Source organism: Ascaphus truei, chromosome 5, assembly GCF_040206685.1.
Source record: "Ascaphus truei isolate aAscTru1 chromosome 5, aAscTru1.hap1, whole genome shotgun sequence".
NCBI classification, from domain to species: Eukaryota; Metazoa; Chordata; class Amphibia; order Anura; family Ascaphidae; genus Ascaphus; species Ascaphus truei.
The window spans coordinates 245,457,673-245,476,036 of NC_134487.1; the positions used below are offsets into that span (position 1 = coordinate 245,457,673).

At 39.0% G+C, this 18,364-nt stretch overlaps 1 protein-coding gene across 8 annotated transcripts in view; it reads right to left on the reverse strand.

The window, feature by feature from the left end:
• Nucleotides 1-116: 116 nt before the first annotated feature.
• TENM2 (teneurin transmembrane protein 2) overlaps nt 117-18,364 on the reverse strand; it is a 2,373,952-nt gene continuing 2,355,704 nt past the window's right edge. For 5 of the 8 annotated variants that reach the window (XM_075601896.1, XM_075601894.1, XM_075601892.1 and 2 more), the window contains 4 exons: nt 10,929-11,225; nt 6,176-7,790; nt 3,811-3,941; nt 117-2,109 (listed from right to left, as the gene is read on the reverse strand). In XM_075601896.1, coding sequence (XP_075458011.1) covers nt 1,348-2,109; nt 3,811-3,941; nt 6,176-7,790; nt 10,929-11,225 — 2,805 coding nt within the window. In that variant the 3' untranslated portion in view covers nt 117-1,347. The remainder of the gene's footprint in view (nt 2,110-3,810; nt 3,942-6,175; nt 7,791-10,928; nt 11,226-18,364) is intronic. The other 3 variants (XM_075601899.1, XM_075601897.1, XM_075601898.1) reach the window with 1 other exon arrangement.

The following is an 18,364-nucleotide window of genomic DNA, read 5'->3' on the forward strand; positions in this document are numbered from 1 at the left end:
GCTCAGTATAGCAGCTCTCTATTTTACCCCAAATGCAAGCGATTAAATATCTTTGCAAACTATTATTTAAAATTATTTTATTACCATAATGTTAATACAGTACCAGAGTGACAAGTGTAGGGGCTTGATAAACATACCACGTGAGTTTTCTGTAAAATACGTTTGATACATATATACCGCTGAGACAACCTTTTGGTCATCTACTGTATGCTATGTACATCTATCTATGTATCTGTAGATATTATCTTTGTCTGTAAAAAATATTATGACATTCACACGAGGCAAATATTCACAGGAGTTTTAGAGACTTTATTTATGTATAAACAATTTAAACACTTTGCCATAAATTATCTTTGCCTGTCTCTAATCTTCGTTTAGCAGCAAATTAAAATAATATAAAAACTCAATGAACAGTTCATACATGTATATTACAAAAAAAAAAGTTTTTATACCAAAGTTCATAATTAAATTTTTTTTTTGTGGTGACTGTAAGGTGATTGTCTCAGTTTATTGTTTTGACCAAACAAACACATTTCTAGTTTTAATCTGAAACAGTGATTGTGCCTTCTGGCTCTTGTATGAACAGGGTGATCTGAAGTGGTGCCCCTTTGCGATATTGTGTCACAATGCCCACATCTCTACTGGAACTGATACCAACAAACTACTGATTCTAAACAGACTACACCCTGTTACTGTGTTATATTGTCCACAATGGAATTTTCAATTACAAACAAGAGGATGAATTTAACTGTAGTGAAAGCCTCAATTTTGAATCAAACATTACACTCTGTCCCCTTCATGAATAAATTAAGTCAGAGCATTTTGGGTTTAGAGTGCAAGTAAAGTTTTCTTTTCCTGTTAGAGTCCGTCCAGTGCTATTTGTTTTTCAATGCATTTTTATAAATCACTCCAAAGTCATTGTTTAAATGCAGTTTGCATTCTTCTTAAATCAAAATGTTGGAATACTTATCAAAGAAGCAGTCCGAGTAATTTTCAGCAAGTGGTTTTGTAAAGGCGGCCATCTTGAATTTCTTAAAGTTTACTCACATGTCAAAGAAGTGAGGTAATCAGAGGCCTTCTATTTTTTAACTGAGACCCAGAAGAAGTGGGTAATATCACAGGGGTACATTTGTTTTTATTTGTGTTTTATTTTCAGTCAGGTTTAAGTCCACTTCAATGTGTGGTTTTTCAGCAGCACTCAACTCAAAAAATGTGAGCTTTCTTGCTACTTAACTGTCCCAAAACAATTCAGCCTAGTGCCCCATTTAGGTCTTCATCTCCTTAGGAGAGGAGATAACAGCTGTAACTACTGATTCATCCAGCAAAGGATGACAGCAGATTAATTTGTTACCTCTTTCCCATTTCGTTCTGTCTCAAAAACTGGATGTTACTGCTACTGTCTGCTAGCTCTGGGTACTGCTCCACGGGAAGCACATAGTATCCTTCATATCCTTGCACCCTTCCTGTACTCAAAAGCTGTTGTTTTTCCCCTTCAGTCCATAAACGAGTGCCTTCTTTACCATCCCGTGCCTTTTGTTGCTCTTTGGCCCAAGCTGCCCCCAATGCTCGCTGCCGGGCCTGGTCAAGAACTCTTGCCCTTTCTTCATCCAGAGTGTCCACAGTTAATCCATAACGTATATTGAGCAGGAGTGAAGAATGCTGGAATTCAATATTTGTAAACCTTCGAGTCCTCCCATTGATAAGCAGAGTTGGCTGGGAAACTGTAACATTTACTCCACTATCTAGTACTTTACGACCACTTGTCAGCCCTAAGGTGACTAGATCACTGTCGGATGAGCCAATTTTGGCAAAATAATGTGTGTCCTTCCCCTCCATGTTGTAATGCATTCTTTCCAGATAGTATGCATTGTTGAGCACCAAAGAAATTTTCCGGCTATCTTCACTAGCAATGCTGGAGATTCCTGTCGTTACTTTACCTTCTTTGATAGCAAACATGATGCCTTTTCCAATGATAGGAATTGTAGTTGCAAACCAATGTCCTGGTTTCTCCCTTATGTTTGCATGCAGCCGTTTCACTATGGTCTGACCCTCCAATGCCATGAATGCTTGATTATGTCTTTCAGTAGTCTGCTGAACACCAGTAATTAGCTGTAAGACAGAAAAATGAATTAGTTGTGTAGAGTTAAAAAGTAGTGCAGTGAACCATGGTAACTAAACTCCACAGATTTTTGAAGGTCATGCAGTAGTGGCTTAATTACATTTTGTCCTTAATGCAGTCCAAATGTAATGCACATGAAATTAGAAAAGTTATCCAACTATTCTTTAAAACTAAATAGGATTCTATATTTCTTCTCCCTGTTGATTGTACAGTATCTGCAAAACATTGGTACACGTGCAGGATCTGCCATCCATTCCACTGCTGAAGTGGTTAGTTATAGTAAATGATATGCAACATGTTGAAGCAGCAATGAATGCTGCATATTTTTCTTAAATATCATTGGAGAAAGGCGTCTCCAAATTAAAAGCTTTTGACATTACATGACAAAAATGTATTGCTGGCAACTTTCTTGCTCACAAGCCAATCAATGCAATGCGTTGTAGATTACATATGTATTCCCAAAAAATGACTTGTTTTCGTGGTGATGCGGTGATGCGGTGACTGGCTGAGTTGACAGCCAGTAAAAAGTGTTTTATTTCCCAATATTCCACAAAGTAGCATAAGCGTACATCACACGTTATTTCAGTTAATCAGTATTGTAACGGTCATCCATTCGGTCATTGGTGTCTGACGGGCCGCTGTCTGTCGAATGTCTTATCCAACGCTGCATAGTGCAGTCCGCTGGATGCATTATCCGACAACGTAACCGCTTATCCGCCGCGGATTAACATGGAGCCGCAATCTGACGGTCCGTTATCCGACAGCGGTTTGCGGGACGCATTCCATCGGATAAGCGAGGACCGGCTGTATTAAAAAAAATATTTCTATACAAATGCGTATATTTTATAAATAAAAAGTGCTATCTTCCAGCAAAAATCTTTGCAGCGAAATCCATCTAAAATAATAGGCGTACAAAATGTTGCCAGTTGAAGCACAAATCCGCTCACATTGTGGCATAGCTTAGCAAAAGGTTGTTTGTCACTAGCTTTAGAATACATTATACATGATATATCTATGCTTTACAGCAGTAACAGGTACAGTATATAGTGACAGGGACTAGGCAAAAACTTTTGGAACTATTCAACTTACGTGAAATTTGTATACCTGACTTTTAATTGTAATTTTTTTTAAATGTTTATTGTTTATGTTAATGTATCATGTAGCTTATTTCAATATTCCAAGATTGCAGTTTGTCCCTCACTTGCAGGCCTCCGTTTAATTTAAGCCTACCACTGCTTTAAATAGCTAGCAATGCATTTCATGTCCCTCCAGAAGCAAAGACTTTAGTAATGCAGCAAACTGGAAATTTCCCATAAAATTAACTATTTCTCATTTTCTGATAAACCATATACTGTTTTTTATTGCATATTTAAAAAAAACACATGCAATACAGTAGTAGCTGTAAGCTATATTTTTTATTTCTAGCAATAAAATCCCAAAGGGGTACGTTGTTATACTTTAGATGGAACAGATGGCCAGCTACCTTTAGATTTCCCTGTGCCATTGTTAATCAAGAAACAACTCAAGGGTATATGCACAAAGAGCTAATGATACTGCAATTAACATAACTATCTAGGCTGGTGAAATGCATATTGTGTGTAAGAGCAGTATAATAAAAATCCAATCTTGAGATACAAGAGCGTTATGTTGCAAGATATTGCTTTTAAGCATTGAAGAAAATGCATGCTCACCTGGCCATTTTCACATTCTTGACTCTCAGTCAATTCATATGGGGGTGGCACAAAATACATTTTTGATCGTGGAAAACCAGGAATGATGTTGCTAAGTTGAAATCCAAACATCACCAACCAGCTCTGCACATCTATTAAAAGAAAGACAGTACTTTAGTCATCATCATTAAGTCTTGTCCCTATGGCAGAGGTTCTCACCTGAAGAACCCCCAGGTCTGGTTTAAAGGATATATAAGCTTCAGCATAGCAGGCCTGTGCTGAAGCAAGGATATCCTGTAAACCTGATCTGTTGGGGAGTCTTAAGGATCGGAGTTGGTTACCCCTGCCCTATGGAATATTAGTAAGCCAATATAGGTATGATATGCCCCAAACAATCTGATTTAAATGTTAAGTACTGGAGAATAGTTCAACCTGATATTTTGAAAGCACCATTAAGGCATAAAAATGACAAGAGTAAACTTCACTTTAATAATGAGTATCTGTACGTACATTTTCATATTACCATTTGCATTCCATCTCTAAAAAGTGCCAATTAAGGGAGCTTCAACCAATAGCATATTTTTTTTATACACTGTAGATCACCAAGGCATCTTCAACCCATAATGACCACTGACTTGAATACCAATCAATGATAGTTATTGGAGTCCGTAGATCCTTGTCAGATTTGCCATGCAGATTTTTGTGGGGAGGTAATGGCCAATGATCTGCCATAACCATTAGAAATGTATTTTCCCACAGTAATGTGTTGAAATATGGGTCTCGTGTTTGTAGCTATAAGGTGTACTTGAATAATTTATTCTAAGGGCTCTATAATCTAAAATGCTTTATTTTGCATTGGGTTATACAGTACTACAGCATGATCAAGACTTGGGAAATGGTTAACTTTAAAACATTATTCTAAGGATTTTTTTTATATTGATGACTTTTTAACAGGAGATCTAAATTATATGGCCTAGCTTACCTAACATGATCTAAAGATGTCTCAAAGATACTGAAGATTCAGTCACACAGTATGTGATAATTTCAGTTTCTGCAGGTACATATAATAAAGTATTATCAAAGTCTTAACACCTTTAATGCCAATAGAGGTGACTTGGTGACCAGCACTGAATAAAATGACAACATAATCTTTAGGTATAATACAGATTTTTTTTTTTTAGAAAAATAAGGTAATTTCATCTGAAGCAATCTTGTTTAATAAGGATCATTAATAAAACAATGGGTGGATTGAGCATTTCAAAACTATATGAAATGTGTCTGATCCCACTTGCTAGGTCCATTTATAAAAACATTTAGCCTTCATTTCCAATCATTCTTCTTAAATTAACCTATTTTTGGCTTGAAATACGCAATCATAGAACACATCCAATGTACTTGTTCCCTTCTGTAATGTCTTATCTCACAATTCATAATAGGAGATTAGCACAACTTCGATGATACAAATTGACAGTAAATGGGCATATTATGTTGTACAGATAACCGTCACTAATCAGTTAGTCTAATTTTGTTCAGAGAACATGCCGATTACACCATTAACAAAATCATGTACTCATTTCATAATAGCTAAGGTTTTTTTCTGAGAAAACATTCATTTATGAGCTCATCATATTTTTCTGTCATTTAAACTCATCACTTCCCTTCATATATATCTGCCTAGCTGATCTCCTATTGATATCTTTACAGATTTATGGATAGAATAGATTGCCACATGTCACTTCACACACATAAACAAACACACACACACACACACACACACACACACACACACACACACACACACACACACACACACACACACACACACACACACACACACACACACACACACACCTACAGTAACACACACACCTTCTGTTGTAGCTTTGTTTGTATTTTCTATGTGTACCTGTGGCTTGTGGTGGTTGAAAATCAGAAACTAAAACTCACAGAAGCACCTTAAGTCTGCGTCCATGCTAGTGCTGAGCGTGCGGTGCTTGCCGAGTTAAGTTTCTACAATTTTAATTGTCCCGCCCCCGCTCACACGGGCACGCATGCTCTTTCAAGCTTGGCGCTTGGGGAGACAAAAAAAAGAGTTTGAAGCACACTCAACAATACCCCATGTCGCCACGCACGTATTTGCAAAATAGACAGGACACCCGGCGCTCATGCTTGGAGTGCTGGTGACGTCACCACTCTCAAGCATGAGCCCGGTCAGCGCCAGCGGGGCTGCTGCCTAAGATGTATGACATTATAGAGTGTTTATAGTTAAATATCAATATATTGCCATTCATTTTGCATACCTACGTGGGTTTACAAGAAACAAAAGTGAGATAAATACAAGATTTTTTTTCCTATGGAAACTATGCAGACTTATTTTCTCACTTACCAGTTACATAATTCTTCAAATCCATTTCGGTGCTTAGTGGATTGTTATTCTTAAACATGTATAAGTTGAATGGGGCTGGATCCCTTCCAATTTTTTTCCACATTGTGTAATCAGGAGATATCCAGCGTCCAGCCAGGACATCATAATCTCTCTGGGTAAAATGCACTAGTTTAGTTAAAGGATCATAAAGTCCTCCATGAAACCCTATCACCAGTTGGAAATTTGGATTTGAGTCAAAGTAAATTTCTCCATAGGCCGTATATTGTAGTTGCTTGATCATCACGCCATTGATACTAAATGCTGCCAAAGGAGTCCCTGTATTGTCCGAGGCGATATAGTATTCTTCTCCACTGCTGCTTTCCATTGCAAAAAGATGGCCTTGTAAATCATAGTACAAAGAAGTAATTTCAGAGTTAGAGTGGTTGTAAACATGGGTAACCCTTGTTGGGTTGTGAAGATCAGCGTAAAAGAACTGAAGATGATGGCCTAAATTAGTTTTGCAGGAAGCTCTACGTCCTAATCCATCATAACGATATTGAACATTCCATCCATTGACCTTATTGTAAGCTCTTGTAAGAAGACCTTTGGAATTATATTCGAAAATGTCAGACCCTCTTTGACTCAAGAAACCATCATCATCAATTTTGTATTGTACATCCCCCAGACGTGTTATTCTATCTCTTAGATCATAGCGCAAAGGCATCAAACGTGCACTATTTCCAGGGTTTAAAAGATGAAGATTCCCATTCAGATCATAACTGTAACGCCATATAGGTCTGTCATTAACAGCTACACTTTGCAGCTGACCATCACCATCATAATCATAGGTGTACTTTGTTGTGTTGGCATATGGACCAAGTTTCAACTCTCTCTTTGTAACACGTCCCATACTGTCATATTGGACAGTCATCCAATACATAAGAGATCGAAATATTTCATACTGGACTTCTTTAATGCGCCCATGGGTATCAAAATGTTTAGTAAGTGTCATCACAGCTGTGGTAATGATCTGATTAACATCATAATAAATGACCCCAAATTTCCCAAAATGTTCAATTTTCCCAGATATATCATCATACCGGTATAGTTCGACTGGAAGGGGTGTTTCACTTATAATAGGCTTAATGCTTGCAACTCGAAAACTATTATCATGATATGTGTAATCAAATCTAGCATTTACCATGCCTTCTTCAGAGAACCTGTAAATTTGTTTGTCCACAAGAGGTCCAATTTTTCTGTAGCGAATAGTACAAGAAAAACCACCACTTTGTAGGTTGACCATTTTTAAAACTCCAGTAGTTTCATCATATCCAAAGGTGACCGCAGTACTGTCGTAAACTATCTCAGATAACTTGGATAGCTTCCCATACTTATAGAACACTTGTCGACCAGTTCCGAGGAATGATGTTTTCGAAATCCTTCCATCTTCACTGTAATCAAAAATGATTGATGCATTGCTTTCTGGCGGATTATAAATATTCCTGATATAGCCAATAGATGTATGAGTTGACATACTATGCCGGGCAACACTGGGCATAGTGACAGCATAAAGGCGGTCTGAAGGATCATATTCAAAAATATATTGCCTTTGGCTTTGAAGAAGAAGCACCATGGACTGTAAAAAAAAAATATATAAATTAAGAGATGGTGATTGACAAAACACAGTATTATTATCTGTACTACTGTACAGGCATACCCCGGTTTAAGGACACTCACTTTAAGTACACTCGCGAGTAAGGACATATCGCCCAATAGGCAAATGGTACTCGCGCATGCGTCTGTCAGCACGTCCTGAACAGCAATACCGGCTCCCTACCTGTACCGAAGCTGTGCACAAGCGGGGAGACTATAGAGCCTGTTAAAAATGCGTTATTTACATCACTTATGCACGTATATGACGATTGCAGTACAGTACATGCATCGATAAGTGGTAAAAAGCTAGTGCTTCACTTTAAGTACATTTTCGTTTTACATACATGCTCCGGTCCCATTGCGTACGTTAATGCGGGGTATGCCTGCATATAGACAATTTCGAGAGAAAAAATGGAGCAGACTCCATTGGGAAATAGAATTCAGAAAGTGATTTCTTTTTAAGTGTATAAATGTTTTAATTTGATTATATGAATTAAAATCATTGATACAATAAGGGTCATGTTATGCTTATTTTCATTCAACTGATTTGAACTGATATAAGACGTTTGTACACAATTAAATAAAGCGAGGAGTTTAAAAATCCTAATACAGTTAAAGTACAAATAAGAAGGTAGCATTAAAAATTACAAAATCCATTTTCTTATGAACAAAAACAATCTAAAGGAATTGCAGCTTTCTGATGGATGAATGACTGCCATCTATTCTTTATTTTGTGACAGGCTATTCAGTTTATCCATGTATTTGATTAACAAGAATAATGTATTTGATATTTTAGTTTGTGTCATAGAAGAAGCCTTCATCCTAGGGTAAATACTGTACATAAGATGTGCTTAACCATGACCAAATTAATTCCTGACATTTATTACTAAATTTCTTCTCCCCAATTTAGAATTAAGGGTTTTAACTGCCTCTGTGTATATTAGTTTTAATTGGATACTGTCAGATATACAAACTTTTCATCTTTACTGTACTGACTCCTATTAAAGATGCACTTACCTTTTCACTGTATGTATAACTATATATATATATATATATATATATATATATATATATATATAATCAAAAAATAAATAGATGATACCGTTCTGTGGATAACGAAATGCTTTTATTTGTGCGAGCTTTCGAGATACACTGATCTCTTCTTCCGGCGATGTTACAATGAATGAAGCAAGCAAAAGCTATACTATAAACAGTGTCTATTGGAATGTTATCTGTGCTGGTCCTTCCCCCGGTGTGGATGTGTTTTATGGCTGGAGGTGTCAAAAGGTTCCTGAAAGCAAGTGATGAAAGAGTGTGTATGTGTATCAGTGTGAATTAACATGAATGGAGAGCCCACAGTATATACTGTACAGTGCTTTACAAAAGGTGTGTGTGGAGTGGGAGCGGATATAAATGGTGTGGGTGGGTGTGGAAATGTAAGAGTTAGTAGCATAACTAAAAGTGTGTGTGGATACTATGTGGTCCCTATTGGTGTATAGGGATGGAAAAACAAGGAGTATAAGTATGTGTGAGAGACAGCTGTGTGTGCATACATATAGCACAGTATGTACAGACATGGCCTATAGCGCTCATGGGAAGAGAGTTCACTTGTGTCAGTAATGACTCATAAAATTTCGATCTCTGTTTAGGCCACTGCTAAGTGTCCCGAACAGTTGCATAAATTTGTATTCATGCAACCGTCTCTCTTTCGGTGTTTTAAGATTACCTTTGAGTATGGCAACCCTCAGACAGGGGGCTAAACAAGAGAATGAACCTGCACCGCCACAGCATCACACGCGGAACAAGAGACAGTCCTGTTGGCGAACATTTGTCTGACTCTGGCCATAAGATGAACGATCTGAGGGTTGCCATACTCAAAGGTAATCTTAAAACACCGAAAGAGAGACGGTTGCATGACCTTTTGACACCTCCAGCTAAAAAACACATCCACACCGGGGGAAGGACCAGCACAGATAACATTCCAATAGACACTGTTTATAGTATAGCTTTTGCTTGCTTCATTCATTGTAACATCGTCGGAAGAAGAGATCAGTGTATCTCGAAAGATCGCACAAATAAAATCATTTCGTTAGCCACAGAACGGTATCATCTATTTATTTTTTGATTATTGAAGCTCGGCTAACACGGTACTGATACCTCTACATGTATATATATATATATATATATATATATATATATATATATATATATATATATATATATATATATATATATATATATACAGTATATATACAGTATATATATATATATATATATATATATATATATATATATATACACATGAAATTCAGTCAGCACACTGTAGTTGAAAGTGTTGTAATAGCAGATGCTAGTCCCATAGAGCGTAAATAAGATACGAACCAATCCAAAGACCAGTAAAGAGACAGCAGACCGCACGGGGTTAATCCAAAAGTCTATATTCACAACATGAAATACACGTAAGCCAACGTTTCGGTCCCACAGAGAGACCTTCCTCAGGGCCGTACGGCCCTGAGGAAGGTCTCTCTGTGGGACCGAAACGTTGGCTTACGTGTATTTCATGTTGTGAATATAGACTTTTGGATTAACCCCGTGCGGTCTGCTGTCTCTTTACTGGTCTTTGGATTGGTTCGTATCTTATATATATATACATATATACATATATATATATATATATATATATATATATATATATATATATATATATATATATATATATATATATATATATATATATATATATATATATATATATACATACATACACACACAGTATAATGTAGTGGGTTGGATTTTGAGCTTGCTGGGACTGTGCATTTTTAAATGTCAATTGGTGACCCCTCCTCAGTTTTAAGCTCACCCATCCCTTTTTTAATGAGCAGGTCCTGGTATACACTTGTGAATGACCAGTCTATTGAGACATTTCTTCCTCCAGGAGAGAGGTGAAGAACATTTACAGGTAGTGTAGGAGCTGCAGAAAAGGCTTTACCTTGCCGTGGTTGCAGGTTTGTAATGTAGCAATGGGGCTTTTTGTCTGTATATTAGCTCGAATTGGATAATTAGGTCAGATGTACAACATTTTCATCTTTACTGTACTGACGGCTATTAAAGATTAACTTACCTTTTCAAGGTATGTATAACTCCACACTTTTCCATCTGCAAAGGAGCGAGATATAATTCTGCCCTGTTTGTCCATCTCGGTTCTTTCACTCATGGCACCACGCTGAAGTCCAGCCAGACGTCCATTGAAGAAATAGGACACATTGACAGGAGCAAGTCCACTGCTTGGAAGCCAAAGAAGTGGCCGTCCTAACTGATCATAGACAATCCTTAAAGTAAATTTTCGATGGTCATCGTATATTTTTTCCGTATGAGAATTCCTATCAAAATCGATGGACAATAGATTTCTCCCATGGACCTATAGCAAAAAAAAAACAAACAAACAAAATAAAACTGCTAAAAATATAATCGTTTATCTACATAAAAGGAAAATAATCTGATAGGTAACATGTATACAAGATATTGGTCCATATTTACTAAGAAATGCTACTAGACCATTTCTTGCACATATCAGTAATTATAGGCTAAAGCAGTAAAATTCATGGCATTATTGAAAACCCTGCTCTCTGATTGGATAATGCCCGGAATGTTAACCAATCAGTAATGCCCTGAATTTTAACAGCTTTCAAAGTGCAGTTTTCAATCTGTTTATTTCCAGCCAATCAGCTTTCAGAGCAGCTGAGACAGGGCAGGGGATTGGTTTGAATTAAGTAACAGCTCTGAGGCAGGGCAGGGGATTGGTCAAAATGTATCAGCCATGGTTTGACTCCTCCCCCTCCCGAGCTGACTGAGATTTTCTGAGCAGATTCAATTGAATTGGGGGGGGGGGGGGCGGGGTCTGCAAAGAAGTAAGTCGCTGTCTGCAGTTTGTTTGTGGCTGCAGTTTGTGTGTGTGCTGTTGTGTTGTATATCTGTGTAAAGGTGCTTTGTGTGTGTGTATGTGTATAGAGCTCCAGTGTGTGTGTCAGTGTCAGCAGCAGTTTGTGTGTTGTGTGTAGAGATGCTATGTTGTGTATAGAGGTGCTGTGTATAGAGGTGCTGTGTTATGTATAGAGGTTCAGTGATGTGTGTGTGTGTGGGGGGGGGGGTGTAGAGTTGCTGTGTGGTGCTGTGTTGTGCTGTGTTTTGTGTGTGTGTGTGGGGTGTGTTAGTAAAGGTGCTGTGCTGTGTGTAGAGGTGGGGGGGGGGGAGAGTGCAAAGTTTAGTAAGTGGCTGCATTTTTTATTGTGGCTACAGTGTGTGTGTGTGTGTGTGTGTGTGTGTGTGTTGTGCTGTTGTACTGTATGTGTAGCAGCAGTTTGTGTGTGTGTAGAGCTGATGTGTGTGTATAGAGCTACTGTGTGTGTGTGTGTGTGTGTGTGTGTGTATAGAGCTCCAGTGTGTGTGTGTGTGTGTGTGTGTGTGTCAGCAGCAGTGTTTATGGGTGTAGCATGTGTGTGTACCAGCAGAGTTTGTGTGTGTAGAGCTGCTGTGTTGTGTGTGTAGAGCTGCTGTGTTGTGTGTGTAGATCTGCTGTGTTGTGTGTGTAGAGGTGCTGTGTTGTGTGTCTAGAGCTCCAGTGTGTGTGTGTGTGTGTGTGTGTGTGTGTGTGTGTGTGTGTGTGTGTGTGTGTGTGTGTGTGTGTGTGTGTGTGTGTGTGTGTGTGTGTGTGTGTGTGTGTGTGTGTGTGTGTGTGTGTGGTGTGTGGTGTGCTTGTGTGTAGAGCTGCTGTGTGTGTAGAGGTACTGTTTTGTGTGCTGGTGTGTGTGTGTGTGTGTACACAGAGGAGGCGGCAGTGTGTGGATATAGATATCTGCAGTGTAATAGTATATACAGCAGCGGCAGCTCTTATTCGAGCAAATGCCGCTGGCTGTATGAGGCTGGAAAGCGGGTAGCCGCGGCGCGTGGCGGCGCACTGTGACGTCACAGTCACAGGCGCGCCCGGCTTCCCCGTCTTCCCCGGCTTCCCCAGGCTTCCCCGACACCCCTGGACATCAAATTAAGGTAAGCGGGGGTGCGGGGAAGCAGAAGGGCAGAGCAGAAGCCGGGCTCGGGGTCCGGAAGGATAATAAATTGCGCGCGAGGTGGAGGGGGGGTGCGTGTGGGAAACGCGGCGGCGCGCGGATATTACTGGCGGCAGCTGGGGTAGATCCCGGCATGCCGCCGGCATTTAGTGCGATAAAGTATGTCGCTACTGTAGAGGTGGTTCCATGTATTTACCATTTTATTTTAATTAAAAAATCTATATAACTATACAAAAGTGTCTATTATTTACGAAATAAGCCTACATTTAGCCTATAATAGTAATAATCCCCTCAAAACAGGGCATTACTGGCCAATAATGCCCTGGCTGGGTTAAAGTCCCTTGGCTTCGTCTCGGGCCTTCAACTCTTCCAGACAGGGCATTATTGGCCAGTAATGCCCTGTTCTGAGGGGATGATTACTTAAATAAGTATTTTTTTAACATATGTATGGGGGGGATCATTTACAAGGTCACATCCCCTTCCTCTTCTGAAAGGCTCTGGTACGCCTCTTTTTTAGCCCTGCCCCCTCTCCAGCAGAGTACCAATTGCATCTAGTGACTCCCTAGTCACATGATCTTCCCCACAGAACTTTGCATCTTTGGTCCTCTTCTTCTGCCATTTAGTGAGCCCCGGAGCAAAAACTTCACCGATCAATCACAGGAGAACAGATCGCTCGGCAACTTAGCTTATTACTTATCATTGTGCGGATGTATTGATGCACATATTAAAGGGGAAAAAACAAACAACATTTTTTTTTAAACGGCACTCATAGTAACAACTATGTATTTGTCATTATAACTCTGTGCCCAGGACATACTTGAAAACGAGAGGTAACTCTCAATGTATTACTTCCTGGTAAAACATTTTTATAAATAAATAAACTTGAACTTCTGCTTTAAGGTGTTAAAATATCTTACAAAACTATTTAACAAAAACTCTGCAAGACACTAGAATTAATTTTTTTAACCTGTAAATTAGACATTGTCAGTGTAACACCTTCAAGAATCTGAAAAGTCCTCTCTACTGCTGCACATTATTTCACTATTATTTTACTGATGTTTATGCTACTGTATTCTCTACCTAAAATGTTAAATGATTTTAGGCTGATTCGTTTTCATAGTTTTCTCCCCTTCCTCTTACAGTACATAGACAAACATTAAACGGGCGGATGGAGTGGGTCAGTGAGAAAAGACATTGACTTTGAAGCAAGGGAGTCTGGTTTGAATCCTATTGTCCTTGTGACCTTGGGCAAGTCACTTTATATTGTAAGCTCTATTTCAGTGGTGCTTAATTCGGGTCTTCAAGACCCCCCAACAGGTCAGCTTTTAAGGATATCCCAGCTTCAGCACAGGTGGCTCAATCATTGGCTATGTCTTCGACTGAGCCACTGATTGAGCCACCTGTGCTGAAGCTGGGATATCCTTAAAAGCTGACCTATTGGGATGTTTTGAGGACTGGAGCTGAGCACCACTGCTCTATGGGACAGGAACTGATGGTGATAGCAAAACGATATGCACACGGCTGCATATATGGTCATATGTATATATATTTATAAGAAAATAATATAATCTGATAAATCTAGTTCTATGTGTTTAATACGTTTCCTACCATTACGCAATACAGATTCCTATAACGATTTAAAAAAAACAAAAAACACCCACATTATTAAAGGAAAGAAACCTTAGGTTGTGCTTTCATACAGTAATTGACTGCCTGTAAAGCAAGTACTACTAAAGAGCATAATTACTAGGTCATATTAATTATATGGGAACCCCAACAAAAAGAGTAACCTACTTTCTTTCTGAACATTGATAGCCATATTATGGCTAAATAAATTACACAAGGCAGTGCTTCCTTTTCATTCTTTCCTATAACAGCAAATTGTTCCTACTTTAGTAGCCTGTTTTGTACAAATTGAAAGGTTCCTCAGCCAGAGTTGAATAATAACAAGACTTATGTAAGAAAATTCTAATTTACAAGTGGATTTACCTATAGTATACATGTTTGCTTTGTCATAACCACGCCAGGTAACATACATTTTCTTTGATGCCTAACAAGCTTTGCGCAAAACCAGTAAAGTTATAATTTTTCTTGGACTCAGTTATGGAAAACAATGATTATATAGTATAACTATCTCTTTCTGATTTTATGACCCTTTGCCTAAATATAAAGATTCAATCCATGATACTTTTGAAAAGCATTCTTTTTATCAATACTTGGAACAGAGCTGTGAAAGATATTCCACTCCGTAGTGACCCCTCCTCATGTCCTGAGCAGGGGATCTAGTGTCTGTGGGGGTGGGATTTGTCATGCAAGAGCCAAGGCTAGTGACATTGTGGGTGGGTAACCATGTTGGGACCGGGTCAGTGATGCAGGGGCTGTGGTATTGATTGGGGTTATGACATCAGGGGCAGGGTTTAGTGTGGAGACTGACCTCAGGCTGCATGAGGCGGTGAGACTCACACAAATTCAATAAGAATTGACAGGGCCCTTTGGTACTGTATTGTTAAATGCATTACCTAACTATATATTTTGGGGCTGGGTATTCAATGTGAAAACCATGAGACCTTGGATTGAAAGCTAGTCAGTCAAAAGAGCCAATAGCTAGCGCTAAAATAAGACGTGACACCCATTGACTAGTTTCCATACCACTCAATTTTTTCTGTTTGTTTGCACCTTTGTGTCACTACCCATGGCTGAAAAACAGAATCCAACAGGTGAATAGAATGTCCTCCAGGGTTGCCATGGAAACCCTAGAAGGCAAGCTAGGAGAAATATATCAAGAGCTGATTCCCCTTCAGGATATGTTAAAAGTGGCTTCAGAAACAAGCGTCATTGTAATATGATTTGCATGTAGCTCTTCGAAGAATTTCGAAGAGGACTGTTCCTTTAAGTTGTTACATTCCATATGCTTTTTCCATGCTATGAGTAGCACTAACATATCAAGGAGACATTCTACCTTGTGACTATGTATATGGATTTAACATTTTTTTTATATATGCAAATGCCTTCTAAACTTTCTACTTCATTTCAAATTACATTTTCAGTCCACTCATCCTTATATAATCTCATAGTGATTTTCATTTAAAAAGAGCTAAACAGAGATGCGATTACTTCTACAGGAACTAACACCAGACAATTAAATGTTGAGGTGTTGATAGATAAAGCAATGTTTTCATTTGCATAAACATGACGCCAGGAAATCTAACCCGTGGCAAGGTTTCACTTGGAAGACTTGTGCACTTAACTTTGGTTAATTACCACAAGTACCTCTATTAACTTTTTAATAATCAGTGTCAGGATTTTGCTCCAGGCTGCCTTTTTCTCCGAAAACTCAGTCAAAATGCTCAGCTCGCTTGTCAGGGAAACAGATTAATTATTACAAATAATCAACTGCTAAATCCAAAATCAATTATGCTTTGCTAAAATCCCATTGTTAATGATTGGGTTGCTGAATGTGATCTATTTTTGTCTTTTATAAGACATCATGTGCATGTAAAACAAATATAATTTTAATTAATTCTCAAAGTCAGAAGTGGTCGGCCGATGGACAGGAATAAATGATAAAGAAAAGATGCTTTTTGACACATTAAAGCACATGCAAGGTTAAAGGCATTAACCCGTAATGTGGCAGATTATAGGGATATTTTCTATAACCCTATTAGTAAATGACTAGAATTCAGATGTCAACTACTGTTTTATCACTCAGCTCTATGTTGCCCCAATAACTATATCAACTTGATGGACATATATTTTTTCTAAACCTCATCTACTATGTAACTAGATATGTCTAATAGATGTTTGGCATTGGCATATTCAATACTTATTACAATAATGAGTAGACATGCTTGTGGCGGTGAGGGGGTTAGCAGGCTCTTAATAAAGAACAAGTCCTGTTTTGGTTACCTCTGATCCGAATATAAGGGTTCAAGAGAGTCAGCTCTTGAGCCCAGTAACATTATATGCATAACCTGTCATTTGCGTTAATAAAGAGTTTTTGTGTTTTTTACCTTTCCAGGGATGCCAGCGAGCAGGGATTGCTAGGGTATGAGTTTCAAGGGGGGGTTTGCGGATAAATATTTGTCAGAATGTGCCTATGTAGTTTGGTCCGGAGTTGTCGATTCCCCTAAAAATGTACCCGTGAATCATGCTTGATTCTCGGATACATGTGGGCACACTGTCCCGGCAATATCTCCCCTTTAAAACGCGTGTGCGACACACAGCTAGGGTTCCCTGCATAGCCCAGAAAGGTAAATGGGTCAAGGGATGAAAAGTGTCCCTGTAACTCACAAGGGGTCCCTAGGTTAAGGGGGATACCCCGGTTAATGCCCAGGTAGCCAATAACCTATATTGGGGTTCTTGAGTGCTCCAACCATTAATAAGGTTTTGAGGGGACTCTCAAAGTCCAGTCTAAATACAGTAGATAGTGTGTGGGGAATAAGGGCTGATAGAAATAAAAGTGCATCTTTCTATTCTATTCCCCATACCCAGAGACTTATACAGGTATTAAGGTATTAAGGTATTCTTTTATTAATACTGTAATACTGTAATAGTGCTGTATGTGCACTGTATATGAGCAGGGACTTTCGGAACCAATGTCCACCCAGACTGTCAGGGCTACCAAGTTGGTGCCAGTAAGTCTAGTGGACATTGGCGTTCAAAGTAGCCAGAGGATGCCAGAGGTGTGAAAGCCATTTGGGTAGCAGGGAAGGGATCAAGTACCCACGTCCTGGGAACAATGGTAGTTGTACAGGCTGCTATTTGTTCTGCCAGACCAGGAGGAGCCTGACCCAGCAGGTGGCATGAGTCAGCCAGGGACGGAGGTGGCAAACTTGCGCATGTCCATTGGCATTTTCAGATTTCCCGCTGACCTGGCTTTCTAGACCGGCTTGGCTCGGATTGGCTACTGAGAAAGTTCACATGCACTGATTGGCTGTAGTATTTAGTGAATTAATCTCCAAATACTATAAGAAATGTCTGAGCCAATCAGGTTTCAGATTCCTAGTGGTAGAAGTGCAGACGGGCTTTTCAAAGATGCTCTTGCATGAATAGCAGAGCAACCGGCTTCGATTTCAAGCCAGGAAAGTTTGCCCACCAGATTTTAAGTCCCATTTTTAGCAGCCAAGTTCTAATAATCGAATGTAGCGGTCGCGGCTTGAACTACAAGTCGATTTTAGTTCCAGGAGTTTGGTACTATGTCCCGGTCAAAAAGAGTCCATGTTCTCAGAAGAGAAGGGAGTGGTGGCGAGTGGAACTTCACAGCAATTTGGGAACCAGAGGATTTCGGGCTAAGTCCCGGTCAGGGTAAAACTCTTATTTAGAGTTCCCTGCACCTAGAACAGTCTAGTTTTCGACCCTCAGTAAGTGTGCTTTTCAGCAGTATTTTGTGTTTCACTGTGTGTATACCTATTTCTGCGAATAAAACACAATTTATTTAATTACAGTATCTTGTTTTGCTCAATGAATGATCCTGGTAAAAAGGTGTAAACTGCCT